The 26,661-nt window shown below is 38.0% G+C and overlaps 1 protein-coding gene across 1 annotated transcript in view; it reads left to right on the top strand.

Annotated features, from left to right (window-relative positions):
• Nucleotides 1-26,661, top strand: part of TDRD9 (tudor domain containing 9) — an 84,845-nt gene that overhangs the window by 31,804 nt on the left and 26,380 nt on the right. The window contains exons 7-20 of the mRNA XM_083360491.1: nucleotides 1,584-1,751; nucleotides 4,418-4,521; nucleotides 10,536-10,591; nucleotides 13,127-13,181; nucleotides 14,219-14,303; nucleotides 14,815-14,872; nucleotides 17,520-17,624; nucleotides 18,706-18,803; nucleotides 20,995-21,126; nucleotides 22,397-22,562; nucleotides 22,953-23,016; nucleotides 23,500-23,563; nucleotides 23,854-23,898; nucleotides 24,956-25,009. Coding sequence (XP_083216617.1) covers nucleotides 1,584-1,751; nucleotides 4,418-4,521; nucleotides 10,536-10,591; nucleotides 13,127-13,181; nucleotides 14,219-14,303; nucleotides 14,815-14,872; nucleotides 17,520-17,624; nucleotides 18,706-18,803; nucleotides 20,995-21,126; nucleotides 22,397-22,562; nucleotides 22,953-23,016; nucleotides 23,500-23,563; nucleotides 23,854-23,898; nucleotides 24,956-25,009 — 1,254 coding nt within the window. The remainder of the gene's footprint in view (nucleotides 1-1,583; nucleotides 1,752-4,417; nucleotides 4,522-10,535; nucleotides 10,592-13,126; nucleotides 13,182-14,218; nucleotides 14,304-14,814; nucleotides 14,873-17,519; nucleotides 17,625-18,705; nucleotides 18,804-20,994; nucleotides 21,127-22,396; nucleotides 22,563-22,952; nucleotides 23,017-23,499; nucleotides 23,564-23,853; nucleotides 23,899-24,955; nucleotides 25,010-26,661) is intronic.

Below are 26,661 nucleotides of genomic sequence, written 5' to 3'. Positions count from 1 at the left end.
CTGGATGTTTTCCCTGGCATTAATAATGGGGGTAGCCATGAAAGTTCTGGGTGCCCTTGTGAGTATCTATCTTAAAAATATTGGCTTCTGCCCATAAAATGCTTGAAGGGATTGCTGTGACATTAACAATTTTCTTGCAATAAAAACTATGCACAGTTTAATGTGCTATATTGATGGCTGTAAAATTATTCTCTCCTGTGAAAGAAAACAATAGGATGGTGTTCTCTCTGTCCATTGTTCCTCAACAGACATTGATAGTTGACAACCCCAGGGATATAGGTGGGTGCAGATAAAAAAATAAGTAGGCAGCTAAAAATATTTCCCCGCCTGAAATGGGAAATGTTGCATCTTAACAACCCACTAGATTTTAATCTAAACCAAAAAAAATGTTTTATTACATTTCCTGTATATAAATTTGGAACTGATTTTAGACATATAATAATGTTTCTTCTTGTTCATATTAAACAGCCACATTGTGATATTTTCTCATATATATTTCATTTTTAAATTTGAGAGATGTGACTAAAGTTACATACACATTGTACTAAGAAATTTCTATTTTATGTGATGTTGCTTGGATTATAAGGAACAAATTGAAGGCTTGGGGGGGGAGTGCAGTCACAAGCCTGCAGTTTTATATTTACATATAAAATGAAAAAAATCATTTTTGTGTTAAGGAGGCTTGAGGAATGGACCAGATGTGGATTTATTTTTATTTATTTTATTTATTAAATTGATATTTATTCCTACCACTGTGCTTCATTCACTTAAACATTTTCTTACTTATATGTCCAAAGTTGGATTATTTGGATAGATTCATGCATCTTCTTAAGTCTTAATGTGATTTATTTCATCTTGCCTTGGCAAATTTCTTAAACCAGTTTTGTGAATGGTAGATTATGATTTACTGTAATTCAATAGACAAATGCAGCATTATATGTGGTGTATTTCACACATAGTGCCATTTATGCAATTTCCTTAAATTTTTTTAATAAGGAAAGAACATTGTAGTTATAAGATATGAATTAGTAATTAGCAAATTGTGTATCCAAACTTGGAATTGATCATTATATGAAGTATTGCAAATTTATCAAGCTAAAAGGATTAGTAAAGATAAATACTGCAGACTTATAGTTTTGAATTATTGATGTGTGTGTATATATAATCCAAAACAGGATCTGAAAAATAAAGAAGATTTTTTTCTTGGTTCCTTCAAGTCAATTTGACTTCTGGCGAGATTTGAGAAAGAGTGACATGGCCCAAGGTCACCAATCTGGCTTTGTATCTGATGTAAGACAGAACTAGAACTAATGTCCCCCCCCCATTTTCTACCCTGCTGCCTTAACAATTACACCAAATTGGCTCTCAAAATACTTGATGTCAAAAAAACAAAACATCCTCACATTCCGATGGATTGTACTTCATTATTGTAGTTCACTCTTTGCAGCAAAAATCAATAAGATACATGTCCATATATGTTTCCACTTCCTCACTCCAGGAAGTAAACTCAACATTTTCTAAAATATTGTGCGATATTGGCAAACTCAAATGATTCTAAATTTTTGTATGCTGCTGTTTTTAAGGTAATTCTGATGTCTGCAACTATTGACTGTCAAGAATTTGCCAACTATTTTGCACTACCAGTTCGCAACAAATTGTATCCAGCCTATGTATTTCAAGTGGAAGGAAAACCTCATGCAATTGACGAATATTACCTGGATGATCTGAAGCCCGTCCTTAGTTATATTAAGGTATGGAATAACTAACTTTGATTTATCTGTCACTGGATATCTAGAAGGAGGAGCCCTGCTGGCGCAGTGCTTAGAATCCAGTATTACAAGCAAACTCTCTGTAGCCTGGAATTTGCTCCTCCCAGGGCTCAAAGTTGACTCAGTCTTCCATCCTTCTGAGGTCAGTAAAATGATGACCCAGATTGTTGAGGGCAATATGCTGCCATTGTAAACTGCCCAGAGAATGCTGTATGTAAGTTTAAGTGACGGTATATAAGTTTAAGTGATATTACTATTTCTATCTAAAATATGTCGATGGCAGAGATGATTGAAATAGAGAATTTTCCCAATCAGTTGTGAAATCATCATCATCATCATCATCATCATCATCATCATCATCATCACATGGCTTTGTTACATTAGCCAGGAGACCACAGTGCAAGTGCAAAGTTCATTTAGCTTGCCAAGATGCTAACCCTGTTGTAGGACACACTTGCATGCTTCCCAGGATGCGCCACAGGAGGGTAACTGTTTTCGCACCAGAGAGAAAGACAAGGGACTCTTCCTGCAGCTTCACCCAAGGACCGTTTTTTTTCCCAGAGCTGCCTCGCAAATAGGCACCACAACTGGGAAGGTTCAGAACCATCAGGAATCTGACTGCCTGCACAGAGCACGAACTGGTCTCCCCATCAAAATGGTACCTATCTATCTACTTGCATAGAACAGACAGAAGCTGAGGCAAGTGAGAGGAGCTCACCCTGCCACATAGTGCTACCACAGACATGTTAAACTCGTGACGTCACATGATGTTGCACAACCTATCAGGACAGTTTTGTCATTGCCGGCAATAGGGTGGGCACGGCTTCTGGATGACGCATCCGGCCTTCGGGCTGCTGCTAGGACTTGAACTGCCAGAACAAAGACCATCTCCAGTGTCATTAAGTCACTGAGCCACTGCACCTCCATGCTGGTTTTAAATCTAACGAGATTCCATACTATCAGTACCTGAGCTCATACACTTGCTATGTGTCATGTGCTGTTTCAACCAGTTTTTTTTTAAAATAAACTATAGCAATTTAAGTTGGAAAAAAATCTGAATTCATTGAGCAAGATATGCTGGTTACAAGGCAATGGCTAATTTTTAAACTGTACTATAGAGGTTCATGTAGTAAGATGCAGTTGAAATGGTGAATCACACCAGATAATTGATTAATAGTTATAAGCTTATGTGTTAGGAATTACAGGAGACATTGGGAGATGATGATGATCAACTCTGTGTTCTTGGGAGAGAGAATACGCTGCAGGAACATTAAAAGAGTAGAAACTCTTTGATAGGGTTTTGTCAATTATGTGTCAGCTTCAATGGATAGTGTCAGGAGGGAAGATTTAATAGTATCTGACATTTGTGAAAGATTGCTGGTGAGGGGTTGACAACTGTAAAAATAACCAGGATGTTCACTGGATGACCTTTTACTGTTGGTTAGATCTGCCAAATGTGCAGTTGCCTCAAGGGTAGATTAACTGGCACTCTCTAGCCCTGGCGTCTTCATGAATGGGAGAGGAGTTATTTTGGGTTCCTGGTTTACTTTTTCTTTTGATTATGTGATTTTAATCCTCAATGTTTTTTATCTTGTTGCTGTAGTATTTCTCCTCTTTCCCTCCCCTCACTGATTAGTTTCCTTAAAGTAAAGGTAAAGGTTCCCCTGCACATGCGTGCTAGTCGTGTCCAACTCTAGGGGCCGGTGCTCATCTCCGTTTCAAAGCCGAAGAGCCAGCGCTTGTCCGAGGAGTCTCCGTGGTCATGTGGCCGGCATGACTAGACGCCAAAGGCGCACGGAATGCTGTTACCTTCCCACTGTAGTGGTCCCTATTTTTCTACTTGCATTTTTACGTGCTTTCGAACTGCTAGGTTGGCAGAAGCTGGGATGAGTAACAGGCGCTCACTGTTACGCGGCACTCGGGATTCGACCCACCAAACTGCCGACCTTAGCAGTGACCTTTTCTTTGCTTAACTGAGAACAACAACTGGGATGCTGTAGATGATGGTTTGCTGTACAGCTCCAATGCAATTTTAAAGGAGGTTTGCTTGGAAAAGACGGCTTTGCATTTCAGCTTAATTAAATGATGGTTTTGCAATTCTAAAAAATAAAAATGAAGTCACAGAAGAACAGGCAGAATGAATTCAGAAAACCTGGAGCTAATGACAATTTGTTTATATGAATGTGCTCATGGCCTTGAGCCTGATATTGTGAAAAGAACAGTGCAAAAAGCAAGTTGTGTTGCTATGGTTAACAGAGCTAAAACAAGCTTTAAAGTAACATACACCTTTTAACTACATCTTTTATTTCAGCAAGCCTACCAGAGATGAAATCATCTCTAGTGTATTTATGTAAAATAAACCCATTTGATGTACTGTGCCAAAATCCTTAATGGAGCATATCACATGAGGGAGCCCTTAGAAATTATTCTGTATGCTTCTTCACCAATCTGCTATATTCTGGATGGGAAAATATTAACAAATCAGTTGTAACATCTTATTTTTCTTTGTCCTCAGCCAAATTCTTTCAGAGTTTGTCTTTATTTGCTCTTTGAACATCTGTTTCTGTTCCATTGCCTACAGTGAAAGAATGGGTTATCTAGAGGAAGAATGCCAGTAATGACTTTACTTACCTCCTTTTTCTCCCTAGATTCCTCCTCAAATTATTGAGGACCCATCGATACACTCAGAAATGTACAAGGCTGCAGTTGCTCTAATACAGTGGTTTGATGAACTGGAGACAAAGGAAAATGGGTAAGGTATTTTCTTCTTCATAGTTTCTATGAACTGCACTGATTCTATCCAAAAAGTCTTGGACTGTTGTAGAATGTTGCAGAGAGTGGACAGAAGTATCCCTGGATTTTGTTTTAATGTATTGTTTGTTGGGTGTCAAGAAGAAAAATTGTAGCTTGGTTTCTTGATGGTTTGGTTATTTAAAGTAATATGTCCTTGGCATAACAGCATTCTTTTCACATCAGCTATTGGCAGCTACTAAAGATTTATCACACATGGTTTGCTTTTTAATTACTTTAAAACAAAGACAAAATTTGTGCTTCTTAAAAATCCACATATCCTGCCTATACTGATACCTGGAGACTGGCTCAGATTAGATCAGGGGTGTCAAACTTGCAATGTCACATGCTGTGTTGTGACAGATTGCGACTTTTTTCCATTGCCGGCAATGTGGTGGGCACGGTTTCGGCATGACGCATCTGGCCCACGGGCCGGCAGTTTGCCCCCCCCCTTGGATTAGATCATTGCTACCTACCTTTGCCAAGAGATGTCTCAATGTTTAATTTTATTTTCTTTACTTCCCTGTGCTTTTTTTTCAGAATTATGCCGAATTTTGCTCAGATTAACCAGTGTTTACATATTATGTTTTCTTAAAAGATGTTCACAATATTCTCAGTAACAACTATGTATGAGTGAGTTGCCAAGCAATGAGGAGGTTGCTTTGTTAGCTGCAGGCAAGATGTATAAAATGAATCCATTTTGTAAACAACTGAAATGCTTGAAGGGGAAATAGGAAGGAAAGCACTGTATCTGATTTTGTTCAGTTTATCTGGTTTTAAGTCAAAAGTATGTTCTGAGTGCAAAATAGATTAAAGCAATTTAATTTAGTAAGTATTTTGAAGCTTAGCACTTAGTAAGTGGAGAAATGTAAACTATAATAAGCATTTTAATCAGGACTTCTTGTCCTTTAAATTGTATACAACTGAGGTTTTAGTAGTGTTAATAAGGTTTGCAGTCAAGTGTAATTTTTAAAAAGACAAGTTTGGTACTATATTGCACTGCAGCAAGAAAATAATTGATGGAAAAAATTTTTGAACAGATAATTACTCCATATCATGAAAATACAAGATCCTTTTCAATTATTTATTTATTTATTTATTTTATTTAGTTACATTTATATACCGCCCTTTCCCTGAGGACTCAGGGCGGTTTACAGGGAATTAAAAAATCCAACATACAAAAGTTAAAAACCAAATTAAAAAATATTAAATTGACCCTGTACACTTAAAAACCCCAATTAAAAATTTCTCCTCAGCCTGGGCCCGAGAGCTCAAAGAGCCAGGTCTTCAGGCCCCGGCGGAATGATCGGAGGTCGGGGGCAGTTCTCAGCTCCACCGGCAGCTGGTTCCAGAGGGCAGGCGCTCCCACTGAGAAGGCCCTATCCCTGGGTGTCACCCGCCGGCAATCTCTCACGAGCGGAACCCTGAGCAGACCCTGTGGGAGCGCACTGGGCGAATTAAATACAATAAGGCTTCCCTGAACCATCCTCCTATCTCTGTTGGGTCTCTGACTTACTTTATCAAAATAAAGTACTTATTACAACACCTTTAATTAATCCCAATACTTAAAACCTTGTTTTTTGTTGATAGTCTCATTTCTACAAGGAAACTATATGAAAACAAACCAAATTTGGATTATATGTCGTATTATATAAAATAACCTCATGCTAAGTTAGACCATTTGCTGATTTATCTAAATCTTATACTGTATGCTCATGTCCTCCACATGGATGAGGCCACCTTTTTGTTCCAGCTTTCTTTGCTCTTGTGGGGCTCACAGAGATTCAGTTTGGGTTCACATATCAAGACATAGACAATGTTTTACTTCAGAAAATCAAGAAATAAGTCCTAACAAGAAAAGTTATTGTTCAGTGGTGTTAGCTTGATGGTGAGGGTTGCGTGATTGCAATAGGGAACAAGTTCAATAAAATTCACAGGAAGGAGTTTGGAATTTTATTAAAATAAGGCTCAAAGCACAGTGCTGTTAATTTATTAGCTTGCTGTTCTGGTAACTGCAGTGGATTGCCATGTAAAAACTCCCTAAAATGTGCACATTTGACAAAATGATTATGATCATTTAAATCAGTGGTTCCCAACCTTTTCTATACCCCACAGCCCTAGAATGCTTCTGATATATTCTCGCACTCCTCACAAAAGTTCTCGCACCCAGTTGGGACCCCCTGATTTAAACCATTTGAACTCAAAATACACAGGGAAATCATGGTTCCTAATAACTCATCCGTGTTTTTTTTAAGGAACCATCAATCTCTTGTTTTAAGAGGAAGGTCATAGATAAAAGAATGCCTAATATATGAAGACTGTTGCTTAGTTGGTAGCCTGTTAAAAAAATCAGGTTGCATATTATGAAACACAACATCGCAAGCCATTATAGAAAATGCTCATTTAGATGTAAAAATACCCTGAATTCTTCTATTCCTCAGGCAGGGCTAGGCAATCAAATGTCCCTATGGATGACTCCCTGCTCTGCCTGCTTTTATTTTTAAAAATTATTTTAATTTACAAAAATGTTAAATGAGATGTTGACATGCTGAAAAGCAAAATATCATCTTCATTTGCACAAATGTCTCTAGGCCCCACATAGTTATTTCTTTGAAACAGTCAGTGGATGAATCTCAGTATTATTTTTTGGGAAGCAAGACAAGATACCTTTATTGCCTAGGAGGAAAAATGCTTAAAAACAAACTGGAGTAGTAAGAGGGCATGTTGGGAAAGTAGAAAAAGTGCAATGTATAGCATTTTGCTCTTAAGGTTGATTGCTCCTGTAATCAACTTCAATGTCATCCAAGTTTTAAATGAGAATACAATGCTATAGGATTGGATTTATGTTAACTATGGTAAGCATCTATGTCAGTGTTAGGGGAAAGCATGTATGCATTTAGCTGAATATTGTAAAGATGCCCAACATTGTATAATTCATAAAGCACACTTGCACAGTTTAAAGGTTTCAGTTTGTTTTTCAGTGTAGATTTTGTCTTAAACATCAGTGCTATTTTGTTGATCTTACTGCTATATTGAGTGCATAACTATGTGTACTATGTATAAAATATTTTGCAATAATACAGATATACTTAACTGCTTAAAACCTGATGATATGCTGAACCTGACCCTATGCTGATGATACCCAGCTTTTTCTTTCGACCCCAAACCACCCCAGTGATGCCCTCAACGTGATGTCCCGTTGCCTGGAGGCGGTCCGGGTCTGGATGGGGAGGAACAGACTTCAACTCAACCCCGACAAGACTGAGTGGCTTTGCATACCTTCATCCCGGGTCTATTCGGATATTCCATCTCTTTCTATGGGGGGTGAATTATTACCCCCTGTAGATAGGGCTCGCAACTTGGGAGTCCTCCTAGATTCACGGCTCACCTTGGAAGACCACATAGTGGCTGTGACTAGGGGGGCTTTCGCCCAGGTCCGCCTGGTGCACCAGTTGCGGCCCTATCTAAGCCGGGATGATTTATGCACGGTCACTCATGCGCTCGTGACCTCTCGTCTAGACTACTGCAACGCTCTCTACATGGGGCTGCCCTTGAGGATCACCCGGAGGCTCCAACTGGTACAGAATGCAGCCGCGAGAGTTGTGTTGGGAGTCTCCCGATACTCCCATGTTACACCTCTGCTCCGTGAGCTGCATTGGTTACCAGTTGTCTTCCGGGTGAGATTCAAGGTACTAGTAATGGTGTTTAAAGCCCTACATGGCAGGGGTCTGGAGTACCTCAGGGAATACCTGCTGCCGGCATCAACCTCCCTGCGCCCTGTGCGTTCCCACAGAGAGGGTCTCCTCAGGGTGCCACCGATCATAGAATACGATTGGTGGCCCCCAGGGGGAGATCCTTCTCTGTGGGCGCTCCGGAACTATGGAATCCGTTACCGGTAGAGCTCCGGATGGCGCCCGATCTTCGCTCCTTTCGCCACGATCTGAAGACGTTTTTGTTTGCACAAGCCGGCCTGGCCTGATGGGGGATTGGTGGGGTTTTTATTCTTGTATTTTTATTGCTGTATTTTTGGGGTTTTTATAAATGTAGTATATTAATTGTTTTAACGGGCAACTATTTAATCTCCTTTTAATATTTGTAAGTTTGTATTTTATTCTTGCCCTGTGAACCGCCCTGAGTCCTTCGGGAGAAGGGCGGTATAGAAATATTAATAAAATAAAAATAAATAAATGAATAAACCTGGAGTCCCCTTCCAAACATTGCTCTGAATTGTAGGTTTTGAAGTGACAGAAGAGAAAAATACATGAAGGATAAATCATACTGAATCTTTTAATTAATCAAATGAAATTTTAATTTAATCAAATTTAGTTTCCAACTTGGACCTTTCCATTGTGCACCCTAGGGTGCCTATTAAGGGCCTAAAATAGCTTTACAAGAGAACAATTCATAAACTGCTTCTGACTTTTCATATGGCACTCCAGCGTTCTTAGGATGTGCCACAGAAATTCAAGTAGGAAAGTGGCTGATTTTCAGTAGTGGGCATGGGTTCTTCTTGAAGATGAGTTTAGAATGCAGTTTGCAGTACAAAATTATCTCATGTGCCATAATAAATAAATGAATACATGTATACATATGCACATATGTTAGAAATATAGTCTTCCAAATTTGGAGAATTTCACTCTTGAATTTTGGCAAACAGCAAAAACATATCCAGACTATTTCAACCTTTGAGCATGACTGTAGCACACATATCAACAAAATATTTCCAAAGCAATTTAAACAAAATCAAAGACTCAATAACCAAGCAACAACAACAAAAAGCAGGAGTCCTCTAGTCTACAACATATAACAGTCAGTATATAGGACAAAAAGGGACGCGGTGGCTCAGTGGGTTAGGACGCTGAGCTTGTCAATCAGAAGGTCGGCAGTTTGGTGGGTCGAATCCCGATGAGCGCCTGTTACTCGTCCCAGCTTCTGCCAACCTAGCAGTTCGAAAGCATGTAAAAATGCAAGTAGAAAAATAGGGACCACTACAGTGGGAAGGTAACAGCGTTCTGTGCGCCTTTGGCATCTAGTGATGCCGGCCACATGATCACGGAGATGTCCTCGGACAAGCACTGGCTCTTCGGCTTTGAAACTGAGATGAGCACTGGCCCCTAGAGTCGGAAACGACTAGCACGCATGTGCAGGGGAACCTTTACCTTACCTGTATAGGACAAATGGAGTAGATTGAGAGAATGTGTCCATGAACATCAACTGGCAAACAAAATATATTAAAATTCCTTAATCTCTCAACACATAGGCAAATTCAACCACTATTTAAGGGAAACAAATGACATTTATATTGTGCTAAATTCTAATATATTGATTGAAATGCAAACATCATTGTAACTTGGACCACATATTTAACCTACTTTGCTAAATTAATTACAATTAGTTGTGTTCAGACAACAAACTCAGCCATCTCTTTTGCTTGGTTTTGATTTTTGCTCTGTTATAATAGGCAAGAATAATTATTTATTAATTAATTAACAACTAAACTGACACCAAGGACTCCACAGTAAAACAAAGTTAGAAAACACTAAAAACCCAATAATATTACCTCAAGCTTTCCTTTCCCATCCCTGATGCAAGGAAAAAGGCTCATATTTGCAAAAGCTTGTTACATCTCCAGTTTATTTCAAATTAAATATTATATAAGTGAATAATTAGCTTTTTGCTTCCCTCTCTGTATATATTACCACAAGCCTAGGCTTAAGTAAGGTTTTTGTGAATGGATAGATCTGTTTACCCAGTTAACTCATATTTCCTAACCAAGGCAATTTGCAGAATTCAATTCCCAGAATTCTCAGTAGTCTGGCTTAGGACTTCTGGGAGTTGATGTCCACACATTAAGAGTTGGAAATGTGCTAGAAAAAATGTGCTAGTCAGGCTTTAAGCATATATGTATTGTTGGTCTTCTGAGGAAATAATACTTGCTTTAATGTAAACTAAGGCAAAATCTGTTTCTAATATTAGGGATCGTAATTTGGAGTTTGTGTCAGAACGTGGCAGTGTGCTAGTATTTTTACCAGGTGAGTTTCATTTTGTGTTATTTTTTAATATTGTAAGAACTAGTTTTTTAACTGGGGAAAAAATGTCAACCTTTCCTTTTGCAAATTATGTCACCTGATTCCCAGAAACTCTGGGCAATTAAGAAATTGTTTGACCATTTAAAAAAGGGAAAGAAAACAAAAAGAAATAAAGATGTCAGATATAGCAAATCCATATGGGAATGAAGAAAAAGAAGAAAAGGGGGCTTCAGTCAAACTTGCCAAATGTTTAGGCTAAGAGCCATGTCTTCAGGGTCCTTCAAGGCATTAACAGGGCTGTTTAAATCTACCCTCATTCCAGAAGGTAGGCGCTGCTACAGAGAAACTGCACTTCTGGATTGCTGCTATATGGCATTCTTTAAGTGAAGGAATCTGGAATGTGCCAACCCTGCCAAATTGGATTGACTGGGCACTATGGGAGACAGATGGTCCCTCAGTTAACCAGGCTCTGCCATGTAAGGTTTTATAGGTAGAGATCAGCACCTTGAATCACACCTGGAAGTAAACTGGCAACCGGTTCATGAAGCAGAGGTGTTACATGGACATACCGAGGCCTACCCTCACTGTGGGTGCTTCTATATACTGGATCAGTTAAAGCTCCTGGGTGGTTTTCAGGGGTAACCCTCTATGGAAGACATTGCAGTAGTCAAGCCATGACGTGACCAAGGCATGAGTTGACTGTTTGAGGGAGGGCCTTGAAATTAGCATTATAGCAAGTAAGATTATTTGTTATTCTAAACCAGTTATCTAAAGTAACTTGGCAGTGACTTACAAGGACATAAGCATAAATCTGTCTCCTGTTCCATCTGGGATCTCTGTCAACTAAGTACATTCTTAGAATCTGTTAGGGTTCCTGTCCCTCTTGATTTTTGCATTTTAAAACTGCTCAATTAAAAAGATGGGAAACAGGCATGATATAAAATACCTAACCTCTAATACCTTTTTTACTTCCAAGTATGACCCAAATGACCAGAGGGGCTTTTGCCCAGGTTCGCCTGGTGCACCAGTTGCGGCCCTATTTGGACCGGGATGCCCTGCGCACAGTCACTCATGCGCTCGTGACTTCTCGGATAGACTACTGCAATGCTCTCCACATGGGGCTGCCCTTGAGTACCACTCGGAGGCTCCAGCTGGTGCAGAATGCGGCCACGCGAGTTGTGATGGGGGTCTCCCAATACTCCCATGTAACACCTCTGCTCCGCGAGCTGCATTGGCTTCCAGTTGTCTTCCGGGTGAGATTCAAGGTGCTGGTGATGACCTATAAAGCCCTAAATGGCATGGGTCTGGGTTATTTACGGGAGCACCTTTTGCCGGCGTTAACCTCCCATCGTCCTGTGCGCTCCCACAGAGAGGGCCTCCTCAGGGTGCCGTCGGTCAGGGAATGTCGACTGGTGGCCCCCAGGGGGAGAGCATTCTCTGTGGGTGCGTCTGCCCTCTGGAATCAGCTTCCGGTTGAGCTCCGGATGGCTCCCGACGTTCGCTCGTTTCGCCGCGACCTGAAGACCTGGCTATTTGAACTTGCCGGCCTGGACTGAGGGATTGGGGTTTTAAAATTTTTTAATTTTAAACTGTGTATTGTTTAGGGCTTTGATTTAATTCTGTTTTAATTTTTATACCTTATGTGTTATTTATAGTGTTTTAATTGCCCTGTACACCGCCCGGAGTCCCTTTGGAGAGGGGCGGTATATAAATCCAATAAATAATAATAAAATAGGCCATAAAAGTTTTCTTAGTAAATGAAAATGAATGTGGACATTGGGGAGGGCACCCAGCAGTCTGAAAAAGCTAGGCCCACCATTATTAGGTGAACCTTTTTTAAAGGAAAACACATGGAAGATGCCAGTGATTGAAGATGGTGGGTACATTTTGCATCCCGTGTGTTCCATCTTTGGGGAAATTTAAGACTGAATTGAGGAGACTTCCCTTGGATTAGGAGCCTAGCCTCATGATTTGTAGTACTATAGATTGAGTGCATTTTGGGGGGAACAGTCCTTGCCTTTGGCAGGTACTATAAAGTTTATAGATTGGCCATATCTAGGGAAAGTATCTGTCTTTGATTGGAACTTGGTCAGTCAATCCTGACTGCCTTTTTCATTCAGGGATTATAGGTTTGAGTATATTTGTGATTTGTTTACTGCCAGGCTTAATGATAAGCTGGAGAATGAAATGCCAATTATCATTGTAACTTGGTTGACATATTTAACCTAGTTTAATTAATTAAATTAATTACAGTTAGCTGTGTTCGGACAGCAATCCCAGCCATCTCTTTTGCTTGGTTGTGACCTTTGCTTTGTTATAATAAGCAAGAATAATTACTTATTAATTAACTAATAATTGCACACCTAATAAATATGATGACTAAAAATGAGGTCATTAAACCATCATTTAAGCTAGTCAGAGATGCAAAGCTAGCTATTTTCGATTGAGGAAACTTGCAAATTATTCTTTTTATTAATTTTACTTTTTTTTTCTTTGAGAGGAAGCAAGCATCATTATCTTCTATTTTCTACTCTGTAGGTTTGGCGGAAATAACTTACTTGCTTGAGCTTCTCACAAACATGGTTCACAGGAGGTAAGACAAATTCCTTCCTGTGCCAGACATTCTAAAAAGTCACACAGTGTCTTGCAGGGTGCCTTTTCTGTGGCAATGTACTGTGAATGGGGTAAGGCTGAAGTAACTGACGAAGACAGAGTTTGATGTGGTAACACAGAACATCCCTGAAAGTGTGTGTACGTTTTTGAAAAGGAGGAGGATTTTGAGATATGCAAATAGCATGAGAGGCATAGTGTTCTGTTGTGCCATCTCATTGCTGGATGGGGTGGGATGCAAGAAACGGGAAGCATAGTGGTCTTTTATCTGTCAAGGAGCATATTCTTTTAAGGTTGATTGATTAGAAGCCCCGTTAAAGCATCGGATGAGGCCAAAGCCCTGAAGAATGGACTTTGAAATACCAAAGGACTGTGTATTATAAAATCCTTGGGTGTGCAACCCCATCGTCTCCCACTCCTACATCAAATTGGGTTTACCAATTCTCTCCCCCCCACACACAATTTATTCAACCCACAACTAGATATTTGCAGATAACTTTGATATGTTTTGTCTTTTTCCATGTGGTTAGAAGTTATTAATTTCCTGCTCCTGCCTGCCTTTCCCCTTTTTGTTTTTCTCCATTTTTGTAGCTAACTGAAAGCTTTTTGCAGGGGTTCTCCATTTGTTTTTCTTCTTAAGCATATAGAGTAAAATAGGAGGGGAAGGAATTTTCAGAGTGATGGATTGAAGTGTCAGAATGAGCTGGTTTGGAGAATAAAAATACTGCTCTCTTTGGCTCAATGCAGTTTTCCTTCCGTTAGATGGTTACATTCTTTTTGTCCCCTTTAGATGGAATTAGACATTTGTTGACTGAGTTAATACATTGAGATGCCGTCAGTTTTAACAATGTTTTAAAAAATAAACCACAATTAGCTATGTTCACACAACTGTTTAAGTACTGTCTTATTTCCAGTGTATTTCTAAGGTATCTGTTGAAAATTTCAAATACGTTGTTTTGGATCTAGCCTGGGGAAAATGTACATCTTTCTACATGCTCCCTTTTATATGATTTTTTTTAGGTTACAAGTATATCCACTCCACTCCAGTGTCACATTAGAAGAACAGAATAATGTATTTTTGGCTCCAGTTCCAGGTTATCGAAAAGTGAGTTTTTAATTAGGGAGTTAATACTGTGATTTCTTATTTTGGAGGTGGAGAGTGGGGATGAGTAGGCAGCATTAGCTGAATTAGCTGAATACAAGATGCTTACAGTAAAATATTGCTGAAGAAAAGAAGGGGTGGATTGATGGATGGATGGCAGACGATTAATGAAATTCATTAAAATTTGACATTTTAATCCTGATCCCCCAAGTGCAAAATGACAATCATTTTACATTTAAAATACTATAGACTTGTTGGATACTTTAAAGAAGAAATTAGTTGTTATTTTTATTTGGCTTCCATTTAAATTTGGAGAAGCAGTATGTATAATTACATTCTGTAAGTTGCCTAGCATTATTGCAGCAGTGAGATGGGTAGCATGTAAATTTAATAAACAAATATGTAAATAATATAAGAACACACATCATTGCTTGTGATTGCATGAAATTATTGTAAATGAGGTTAAAATTATTTTTTAAAATGTCTTAATTCTTATTTTAAAACCACCTTGTAGATCCTTCTGTCTACAAATATAGCACAGAGCTCTGTAACTGTACCAGATGTCAAATATGGTAGGTATGTTTCTTATGGAAAAGAAGTTTGTGCATATTTTGTTCTTCTTTTATTCTGTAATCTGGCTTCAACAGTGATTAAAATCTTATAAAAAATTTGCTTAGGAGTAACTTTTGAAAATGCTGTTTCTGTAAAATGAAGGTTTCTTACAACCTTTCTGACAAGATGACCTGGACTTTATTTGGATACTTGAGCTGGATGTTGACACTTTCTCCCTCAGCATCTTTTCAGAAAAGCACTGTTCTGTGGAAAAATCAAATTCTGTTAATGCCATCTTGTACTTGTGCAAAAAAAGAGAGTGAAAAATGTCATTATATTCATAGTGATATTCATAAATAATATTCATTTATGACCAGTAGCTCTTTGGATTACATTCAATGTAGCATTTTAATTTGTTTTGATTCATTTGTTTTTGAACCATCAAGGGCAATGCAGTCTAGTGAAAAGAAAGATTAGGGGTGACCTGATAGCAGTGTTCCAATATTTGAGGGGCTGCCACACAGAGTAGGGGGTCAACTTATTTTCCAAAGCACCAGAAGGCAGGACAAGAAATGATGGATGGAAACTAATCAAGGAGAGAAGCAACCTGGAACTAAGGAGACATTTTCTAATAGTAAGAACACAATTAGCCAGTGGAACGACTTGCCTTCAGAAGTTGTGGGTGCTCCACCCCAGGAGGTTTTTAAGAAAAGATTGGACAACCTCTTGTCTGGAATGGTGTAGGGCATGGGTAGGCAACCTCGGCTCTTTTATGACTCATACACTTCAACTCCCAGAATTCCTGAGTCAGCATAGCTCCAAGGTCCCTTCCAGCTATGTTATTCTGATCTGTCCTGTTCATTGTTTATGTTTATCTTTGGTAGACACCACAGAGGTAAGAAAGGATTATAGGGAAAATTATAGGGAAATTATAGGGGAAACAGATGTGGGGAAATTTTTTTGTATGCAGGTAAAGGATTTAGGCTGTACCGTTTTCAGCCCATAGTAGCTACTCAGAATCAGTTTGGTTTGATGAGTTTTCCACAGTCAGCTTTTAAAATGGGAAATGACCAATTTTTTATTTTATTTATTTTTATTTATTTTAATTCCATTTATATCCCGCCCTTCTCCGAAGACTCAGGGCGGCTTACAAGCTTAGCAGTAGTCTTCATTCTATGTATATGCCTGCTTATTAGGGCTTTCACACCCCCCCCCAAGCGGCATTATTACAAAGTCAGCTTAATTGCCCCCAACAATCTGGGTACTCATTTTACCTACCTCGGAAGGATGGAAGGCTGAGTCAACCTTGAGCCTGGTGGGATGCGAACCTGCACTAATTGCAGGCAACTGGTGTTACTTAAGGAGGCATTAGCCCACTGCTCCACCAAGGCTCTTACAACAAACTAAAATATTCTAACACTTTGCATTTTCATGTATTTTTATTGTATTACTATAATATGCAAAAGAGAAAAAAAAATAAAAATGCAAAATGATATAATTTAAAAATAAATAAAAAATAAAAAATAAACTATACAGACATTTTTTCCACACACCAATTAAAAAAACCCTACACATATTATAATAGCTGTGTAAAGGGAAATCAGTTTTAAAATTGAACCCTGCCCATACAGAATCACATTGATGAAAAAAGAATCAACATGTTTCATAGTAATAGGTAGGACCATAGGTTTAATGTAATAGTGCAGAAATAGTGACATTTAATCAGGTATGCCGTAATAGATTGATGGGATGTTATTCCTTACTCTTGCACCAGGAAATTGTACTCAGGAAGTTAAAGCATAGCATTCTGTATGCCTTGGAAATCAGTGACACATCTGAGTGGTTAATCCCATCAATTTCTTTAATATTTACTTGGGAAAATAAAAGTTCAGTGGTTATTGCCAAATCTAGTTCACTCTGTTACCTTTCTTTTTTTTCCAGATGGAAAATTAAGCATATAATCTGCACTTACTGGCAGAGTAGTGCTTTTACACTTTCAGTCATGTTTTGTTCACTTAAAGTATACTATAATTTTAGGACAGTATTGAGTGGAAATCAGAAACCTATTGTATCTCTAGCAGTGTTATATCTTCTCTATGAAATGGTTTCTTCTACCTTTTTCCTCTGTAATCCAGGAACGGGATAGTGAGAACATTAACTTGTTCTAGTTTCACTTGGTTTCTGCTTCCTTTATGTGCATTTTCATTATTGATTTTGCTTTCTAAAAAGAAAACACAGAAAGGAATTAAATGGAAAGAAGTCATAGGAAGGAATCTTCTAATTAAAGTGACAAAACACTCTTGCTTAGTTCAAGAGATACTCCTGAGTTAAATTACAGAAAGCCACGAGGGATTTCAGATAACATTGTAATATAATTTAAACTATTATCTTAATTTATCTGCTTCCAGAAAGGCAGTGTCACTCTAGATTCTAAAGTAAGGTAGAACTTATCCTTTCCCCATAGCTACTTCATAATTCCATGCTATTATTTCAGGATTCTGCTCCCTCGTTTAACTGAGTTGGGAGAATCATGAGCCGTGTTACTTCAGATTGTATATAAAAGTTTTGTTCCCAAAAAGGAGGAATTGAAGTACTTTCTCTTTAAAGTACTTCAGAATGTTCTAATATATTTCCTATGTATTTTTATCTTTTGCTTTTATTCTACAGTCATTGATTTTTGTTTGACTAAAAATCTGGTTTGTGATGAAGATACCAGCTATCAGAGTTTGAGACTTTGTTGGGCATCTAAGAACAGCTGCGATCAGAGGAGGGGTAAGGGGATTTCATTGTATAAAATTCCAGGTCTTTTGGAGACCCTAACCCTAAAAGCATTTTATGTATGGAATCTGTAAAAGTATTTACTTCATCTGCAATTAATGTTTGTGTTAAGACATACATGTGTGCACTTACTGCTTATGACTGTTACTACTACTCTGCAGAAGCAAGTGAAGCTGCATCTGCAAATGCGCAGGATCTAGGTAGCACCCAAAACCATCTCCCTCCCTTCTGCCTGGTCTGTGGGAAAATGGTCTTTTCCAGAAACCAGCCCCTGTTACGAAAAAGGTTGGGATCACTGGTTTAAGTAACCACATATGTATTTCAGAAATAAAAACAGAGATGATCAGATGGCCAAGCCACTTTCAATGACAAAGCTGTTTAACTTCACTATATACTGTATATATGTATGCATGTGGTGGACTGAGGGGGAAAGTTCCTTCCTTATCATTAAATCTTTATCCAAGGTTGGCACAATTGTGGTAGTATTTGACTTCAGACAACTGTTTGTGAAAGCTATTAAACAATGGAACAGCCTGCCTCCTGAAATCATGGGTGCTCCACTCCTGGAAGTGGTTGGACAGCCATTTGTCTGGGACTGTGTGAGGATTCATTCACTGGCCAGGAACTGGACTAGAAAAACAGCTTCAAGGACCTTTCCAACCCAATGATTCTATAATTCTACATTTGCAGTAGAGTGGTTTATGATTAAGAGCAATGGTATTCATAAAATGTGTTAATTAAAATTATCCTGTGTTAAATTAAAAATATGGTGTTCCTTGTAACAATATATCTTAAATCATTATCTCACAGTCTTTGCATTGTGGAACATTTTGCTAATAATGAGATGTAGCCAGAGTCAAATTAGGCATTTTCCCAATTTTTGAGAACCTTGAATCCAAAAGGTTCCTCATCGTTGCTCTGGACTAAAATAATCTTTCGATGATTCCAGAAGCCATTGTTGTGCTCAGGCTTTGATTGTGAACGGGCAACCAGGGTGTTCCAATACTGGTCCCTGCTGCCAGTGGTATTGCAGCTTTTGAATTGTGAGTGCTGAAGATTTTTCTTTAACATAAAGGTCGAGCTGGCCGTGTGTCTAAAGGATACTGCTACAGACTAGTATACAAAGACTTCTGGGCAAACTGTATACCGGAAAGCACTGTGCCTGAGATGACGGTAAGAACAACATACACCATTTGCCTGACTTTATATTGGGAAGACCAGTTATAGTTCTGCTGACCACCAAAAAATAGCCATTATGTTTAAGAACAATGACAGGAAGTGATGAGAACTCACTGATAAACACATCAAAGGATGATAGAAGGACGGTTTTAGATTCTGACATTCTTCGGAACAATTGATAAGTTATAATGAAGCCATCAGCAAGCTATTGTTACCTAAATCTAGTACATTCAATAGACAGTTTTGGAAGAGAAATAATTTTTCTGGCTGTTACTTGATTCTTTTTTTTTTTTTGCAATTCACTCCTTGTAACAGATTGACTGAAAAAAGGTATGTAGTGTCCAGTTAGCTTTCCAAAATGTTTTAGATAATGCTTCAAAGTTATCTCATGCCATTCCACTATCCACAGTCATTGGACAGCATACAAACTTAATTTATTATTATTATGTACACAACAATATAAAAGAGTAAAACATACGAAGAACAGCTGCAGGACTTGGGTTTGGCTAGTCTAAAGAAAAGAAGAAATAGGGGAGACATGATAGCAGTATTCCAGTATTTGAGGGGCTGCCACAAAGGAGGTCAAATTATTCTCCAAAGCACCAGAGGGCAGGACAAGAAACAATGATTGGAAATTGATCAGAGAGAGAAGCAACCTGGAATTAAGGAGAAACTTCCTAACAGTGAGGACAGTTAACCAGTGGAACAGCTTGCCTTCAGAAATCATGGGCACTCTATCACTGGAGGTTTTTAAGAAGAGACTGGACAGTCACTTGTCTAAGATGGTATAGGTTCTCCTTGAGCAGGAGGCTGGACTATAAGACCTCCAAGGTCCCTCCCAGCTCTATTCTATTATTCTAAAATCACAGTCACCAGTTCTTTAATTGGTGTTGGCTTACAAATATTCAAGAGTCTTCCCAGGATGCCCTAATCTATCGGCATACTATACAGGCGGTCTTCCCTTAACCACAGTTGAACCCAGAATTTGTCATTACCCTCATTAAGTGTGGCACCACCTGATCTGACTTGATTTTACAACAGTTTTTACAAAGCAAACCATCATGTTCTTTCAGCAAATCATGTGATCATTAAACACATGATTCTCACTATTCTGAGTGAGAATTTGTTTTCCAGAATCCTGCTAAAAGTATTGCAAATTGTGGTCTCTTGACCAGGAGACACTGCAGCTAGTCATAAATCCACTTAGAGCAAGCCTCCTAGAGTAGTCCCATGGCGAGATAGGCAGCAAATAAATTTAACAAATAAATAAATGTGAGCCAGTTGCCAAGTGCCTGAAGTGTGACCGTGTGAATGTGGGCTTTGTGTGTGTGTATGTGTGTGTGTTGTAATTTCAAGGGCAGGATGTAAGCTGTTCCAAGAAAAGCTGCCTTTTGCAATTGACTGGTGATGATTTTGTCAGTGCTGTTGGTATTCAAGTGCTGCTTCAAATGTTTTGGGATTGCATTTGGCTGTATGAACTTTTGCTTCACAAAATCCATACTTTTTACAGGTGGCATTTTTCTCTTGATCATTTTCTTGTGTGGCCTTGGATAGTTATGGTTGTCCATTTGTATCTGGGCAGCAAAATGGAAGCCATATACAGTACTGTTAGAATGTGCAGTTTCAGGACTGAGAGTTTGGCCAAAATTTTCTGCATTTAGTAGCAAGGAAGTGAGCAAAAGAACAGAGAATGCTGTATCAGTCTCACCTCTTGTATTGCCAGTTACATGGCTTCCAACTTGCTGCTCAGCTCATTAATACTACTTATGGGTAAACTGTACATTTTGCAAACTGTAAATTTTAAATTTCCAGGCAGCCTTTTACAGCAAATCAACTAAGGCAGTCTTTCCTTGAAACGTTTCCTTAGACTGCCCCAAACATCTGGTTGTGCTCCCTCTTTCACACCAGCTGAACTCCCCCGTACGCTTCTCACAGTTTTCCCTTTCATTTTTAGAAAAAGATAGTATTTCTGCTTATTGAATAAAAAACATGACAATGTATCTACATGGCAAGGGGTTGGACTGGAAGACCTCCAAGGTCCCTATCAATTTTGTTATTCTGTTATCGATAGGTTGCACATAGCATAAAAGCAAATAGCTTTACCAGCTACTACTTTTAAAAAAATCCTCAATATTCTTGCAGAATTGGGGAGTATCAAACACAGGACTTTTATTTATCTTTTTAGCGTTGCCCATTGGAAACTACTGTACTAAAAGTGAAGATGCTTGACATGGGAGAACCAAGAGCTCTGTTAGCCACAGCACTCTCTCCTCCTGTTAGCAGTGACATTGAACGAACGATTCTGCACCTTAAAGAGGTGGGTGTTTTATTAAGTTAAAATAACTGACTGTAATATTTTTAAAGGTAAAGGTAAAGGTTCCCTCGCACATGCGTGCTAGTTGTTTCCAACTCTAGGGGCTGGTGCTCATCTCTGTTTCAAAGCCGAAGAGCCAGCGTTTGTCTGAGGACGTCTCCGTGGTCATGTGGCTGGCATGACTAGACGCCAAAGGCGCACGGAACGCTGTTACCTTCCCACCGTAGTGGTCCCTATTTTTCTACTTGCATTTTTTTTACATGCTTTCGAACTGCTAGGTTGGCAGAAGCTGGGACGAGTAACAGGCGCTCACTCTGTTACGCGGCACTTGGGTTTCGACCCACCAAACTGCCCACCTTCTGATCGACAAGCTCAGCGTCCTAACCCACTGATTTTTAAGGATGGCTTTTTTTTGCAAAACCAAGCCCATCTGATTGCTTAATAGGAGGATGAAAAATTAAATAATCCGTAATATTTGTAATTTGTATATGTTGTATCACTGTAATTCAGATGCACCAGTATAGTGCTGTCTGCTAAACGTGGATAAGTAATCCCCAGAAATAAGTTTTGGAAGGTGACTCTGAATAATTAAAAATGAAATCGGAATTATACCATATGCTTCACAAAAAAGTCTGTTATTTTGTCATTACTCATACATATGAGTAATGCATTCAGCATTGTGGGCTGCAAATTGTGCTAGCCTGACTGTCAGAATCCATTTATATCGTATTCATAAATGTATGTTTAAAACATTATTCCATGGATTCTGCCATCTCCCAAGGAGGAGGGAACGAATGTGTATTGAGCCTGTATTAGGCATTTCAGAGGAAAAGAGAAGCCTTTTGAACTGGGGGAACAAAAGGGGGGGTTAGGGTAGGAGCATCTGGCTTGTGTCACGGAAGAGAGCAATAAACATAAAAGGTCCTAAGTTTCTTTTTGCCACGAGAGGGATGATACGAGGTAAATGATGGGGGACTGACCAAATTAAGGGGGGGTTGAACCGGGAACTCTTTATAGGGGTTTAGTTTGTAGAACAATATTAAGTCCTGTCTTGTATTCCTACAACCAAGCATGTCATAGTAAAGATTCCTTTTGGACTAAGATTTGGCTCCAAGAGGTTTGTCTTCCTAAGACGTGGTTTGGGGTGGGTCCTGACACTGACATTATTTGCTACCAACCTTTGAAGATAACTTTTAGCTTATAGTAAAGGTTAGTCTTAAAAGTCATGATTTTGTCTCCTATTAATATTATTATTGCTTTTGTTTTGGAATAGTTAGGGGCACTTGCTATTGATGATTATTTTGAAGAAAGAAATCCTTACGATGGTGAGTTGACCTTTCTGGGAAAGGTGCTGGCACAGTTACCTGTGAATCAGCACCTAGGCAAACTAATAGTTCTCGGACATGTCTTTGGATGCCTGGAAGAAACACTTATAATAGGTGAGTCAACAAATACAGACATTTTCAACTTAGGTTAGTAATAGCTTACAAACTCTTCACAATAGAAAAATAAGAATGAGGCAGATCTTTAAAGTTAGAAACGTATCACTATGGCCAAAGAGCCACCTAACATAAAAATAATTTACTGAAACTGATGAAATAAATTTGTTAAAATCGGTGCTGCTGGAAGGGAGGTACTGTTGTAATGAGGAATGAAGACACACACACACACACACACAGACACACACACACCATTAATCTCCTGCATTTAATAATTAGATTATATAAGTTCTGGACATAGAAATAAAACTTGGTCTGCTGCCTTTTTGTGATTAAAAAGGCAAATACATTTTTTAGCAATAAATGTTATTTTTTTTCTCTTTGTTACAGCCGCAGCCCTCTCTTTGAACAGTTTCTTTGTGATACCTTTCAAGCAACATCTTGATGGATATAGGTATTTTCCCTAAAGCTACCACCTGATTTATTGAAATTTGATCGTTCATTTTGTATGTATACTACTATTTTTCCTGAAATTTAGTAGAAGTACTAAATTTTAGTAGAAGTACTTTGTTTAGTAGAAGTACTTTGAAATGTATGGAACATAGAACTTCTACTCTTTAAAGCATTCACATCAGTTTCTATGATCTCAGATATGTGCTGTGTTCTTGCTCATATATGTTCTTAAGCCCTCCACAATAAATCCAAATATTTTACAGACTATTTGTTTCTACTGTTTCTGAAGTGTATCTGTTAATTGACTTGACTTTTTTTCTTTTTTGATATAACCACAAATAATCTCAGAAATAAAATATGTTTTGCTACATACATATTCTTTTTGAATTTTTAGAATAAAAGAGTTGGCCAAAAGAGAAATAAATAGTATAGGGAACACTATATCGAAGATTATATATATTTTAGACCTCTTCTTGCTCTACAGGAACAAGCTGCAGTTTTCTGGGAACAGCAATAGTGATTGTATTGCGATTGTTAATGCGTTTAAGGTAACTAATCTCTTGTTCCTGCTTTTATATGTTATGTTACTGGCATAATTGGGGATTTCTTTGTGTTACTGCCTACATTTATTTATTTTATATTTTCTTTAGTGATTATTACTATTGAATGAGCTACTGCAAATTGACCTTAACATTTTAAATTAAAGGGCGATAGAAAATGTTTTCCATGTAATAAAAATTGGAGCTATTTGACTATAGGATTTTGGATCAATATGCATGGAATATGCTGCATCAAGGTCAATTACAAATTACATTATAACTTCTTTTGTCATTGTTAGGAATGGCAAGGAAACAGGCAAAAAGGAAAGCTTAGGCATCCAAAGGTTAGTTCTACTGGTAATCTGCTTGTTAACTTGGATGTTGAATTGATCAAATGTTCTATACACTGTAATGGGATGGATGTTCCCCTTCTACGTCTTTTGATAGTGCTGATTTGATCTTTCAAGATGCTGGATTAGTATCCTAAATTTAGAAAGGAGGAGAAATTGAAGGAAACTCATATCCAATTGTAGGAGAAAGATTAGCATGCACAAATCTGTGTCTCATAAATGAGTTTAAATATTCTGGTTTTGATACTCAAATAGACCATTTATCCTAATAGCTGTGTGTAGAAAGTTCCCTTGCATCTGGTATATATTGACTAACAAGATTGTTTCTCATCCAGAGCTTTGGTATTTGAACAGATTGGTATAACATTGAGATTACCTTGGCTGTTTGTTTTAAGGAAAGCAGCTACCGTAATCATATCTGAGCCCTTAAAATGTTTTCTATCCTGTCTTAATCCATGTGGCAGGAGACGGTAAGTTTTTTAACTTTTCTAAGCTGCCAAGCTATTTTGGAGGTACTGATGCACTGATTTCACTCTGCATATTCATGAATTTGAGTTGCTAGATTTCTCTTAAGATTTTTTGTACTTAGCAATAATTATTGTAGAGAGCTGGGGCTCTCTTAATTTCTCCTTTTTGGATTTGGCCCACCTGCAGATGTGCTTGTAAGATAGGAAAGAATTTAACTAGAAGCTAAAGGGAGTCTGTCTCCACAATGTAACCTGCTTCTGGAATCCTTGTTACACATACAAAATATCCTGCAACTAAAAAATTAGGTGGTTGCATGATACAAGCTTGGAAGTTTGTGTTCTCACATGGCACACAATCTATGGATAGGGAAGAACCTCTATCTAGAGTAAAAATTATTCATTGTTTGCTCTTTGCTCAACTGCGTGAATAGTTCTGGCAGGTTGCTAATGACTACAGGAACAAAATCTTGGTAACTTTAAAATAGGGCATGGCACAGAAACAAAAAGGTTGAGGTTATGCAAGTTGCTTTTTCAACTTCTGTTTACAATTTTAGTTAACTTTCAACTCTTTTCTCCCCCTCCAGAATGAAGTGGACTGGGGCCGTTCCAACTACATTCACATCAAGAGAATTAGAGAGGTGAATCTGATAATCTCTTTGCCTGTTTCACTGTTCTTCCCTCCCCATCCCATCATAAAAAATAATTGCTTGGCCATCTCATTACATTTTTTGCAGACACCTATGTATTTTTGTAGCTTCCAGTTTACACTGCTAATATTTGGTAATAGATGTGCCAAATTTTAGATAGGCTTTTTATTTTTGTGATTTATTTCATGGTAATAAAATTTTACTTCCTGCGGTTAGAAATACTACTTACCCCCCCATCGCCTTTCTCCAAATAGATTATAATTTACTTAAGGTTCATTTGACTATGGTGCCACTTCACTTTATTTATATCCCACCTTTATTATTTTTTATAAATAATTCAACCTACCTAATACTCCTTCCTCCCCATATTTTTCCCGCACAACAAGACCCGAGAGATAATATGCGCTGAGAGACAGTGACTGGCCTAGGCAAGACTGGAACGCAGAGTCTGCCTGGTGCCTTTAAGATGGAAATATAAGACCTGACTCTGCACATCTGACTTAGAAAGATAAAGGCAGTCCAGATTAATCAGATCTGAAATCCCCAGGATGTTGTCTGTGTCATTGAAAAGTATTAAAAGTACTTTTAAAGTTTTTATTATTTATTTATTTATATTTATTTATATTTTTATTTATTTGTTTATTATATTTGCATTTATTTATTTTATTTTATTTAAGGTAGGAGTTTTCACATTAACTTTGGAGAACAAACTGTGAGTGATACAAGAGAGATCAGGTCACCTGATTTTTTTCATTCCAGTTTTAGGGAGAATGATGGGAAATTAAAAACTTCTAGCTGTTTTTCTTTGCTCCCATATGGGCTGATTTAGGCTTTAAAAGAAATCCAGTCACTTGCAGTTTGGCCATTTGTGTCTTAGAGTTCCATGGAAAGCAGTATTATCAGGAGTTTTGCCTCTCATCCATCCAATTTGACTGCATTCTTTTTTCTTCTATCTGCATTTAGAAAGGCAATATAATTTCATTAGTTCAGAGATAAACATGGAGTGCTGTCATATGTGCCTTGTACGTCTTAGTAGCATTCTGTGTTTTAGCTGTCTTGATTAGATTAAAAAAAGGAATACATTTTTACAATCTGCAGTCCCTATCACCTTTATCAAATCACTTCTTTATGCACATGCAAACAGGTATGTGGTGAAAAATACATAGGAAAATAACAGTATAAAATAATAAAAGGGTGATTGGCATAATTAGCATTGCTGTCTCTAACATATTTAATAATATAGAAATATAATATATAAACTTCTCACCTTCTCTGGAATATAAAAATGTGCCCAAAGAGGTAAATTTGATCCTATGTTCCTTTACATGGAAAGTTACTTTCCCATTGCCTTTAGCTTCCAAGAATAGCTTTTCTCCTGAGAAAAGGTAGACTTATTCAAGTCCAAGAGAAATAAAAACACATTTACGGTATATAAGACAAACAGTCATATACCATCTGTTAAAATGTTAAAGTGCAGTGGAAAGGGAAAATTGCAATTGTTCACTGAAATCACACGACTGCTTAATAATAATAATGTTCCTGCTGTAAGCAATTAGAATAGACTGCTTATGGGTACTTTTTAATCATCCTCTGTCATTAAGGATACTCTAGCATCTGGTATTAGTTCTATAATGGTAGCACAT

This window comes from Vipera ursinii (genome assembly GCF_947247035.1).
Source record: "Vipera ursinii genome assembly, chromosome: 1".
In the NCBI taxonomy this organism is placed as follows: domain Eukaryota; kingdom Metazoa; phylum Chordata; class Lepidosauria; order Squamata; family Viperidae; genus Vipera; species Vipera ursinii.
The sequence above is the reverse complement of the archived record's forward strand: the minus strand, read 5'-3'. Positions and strand labels throughout refer to the sequence as shown.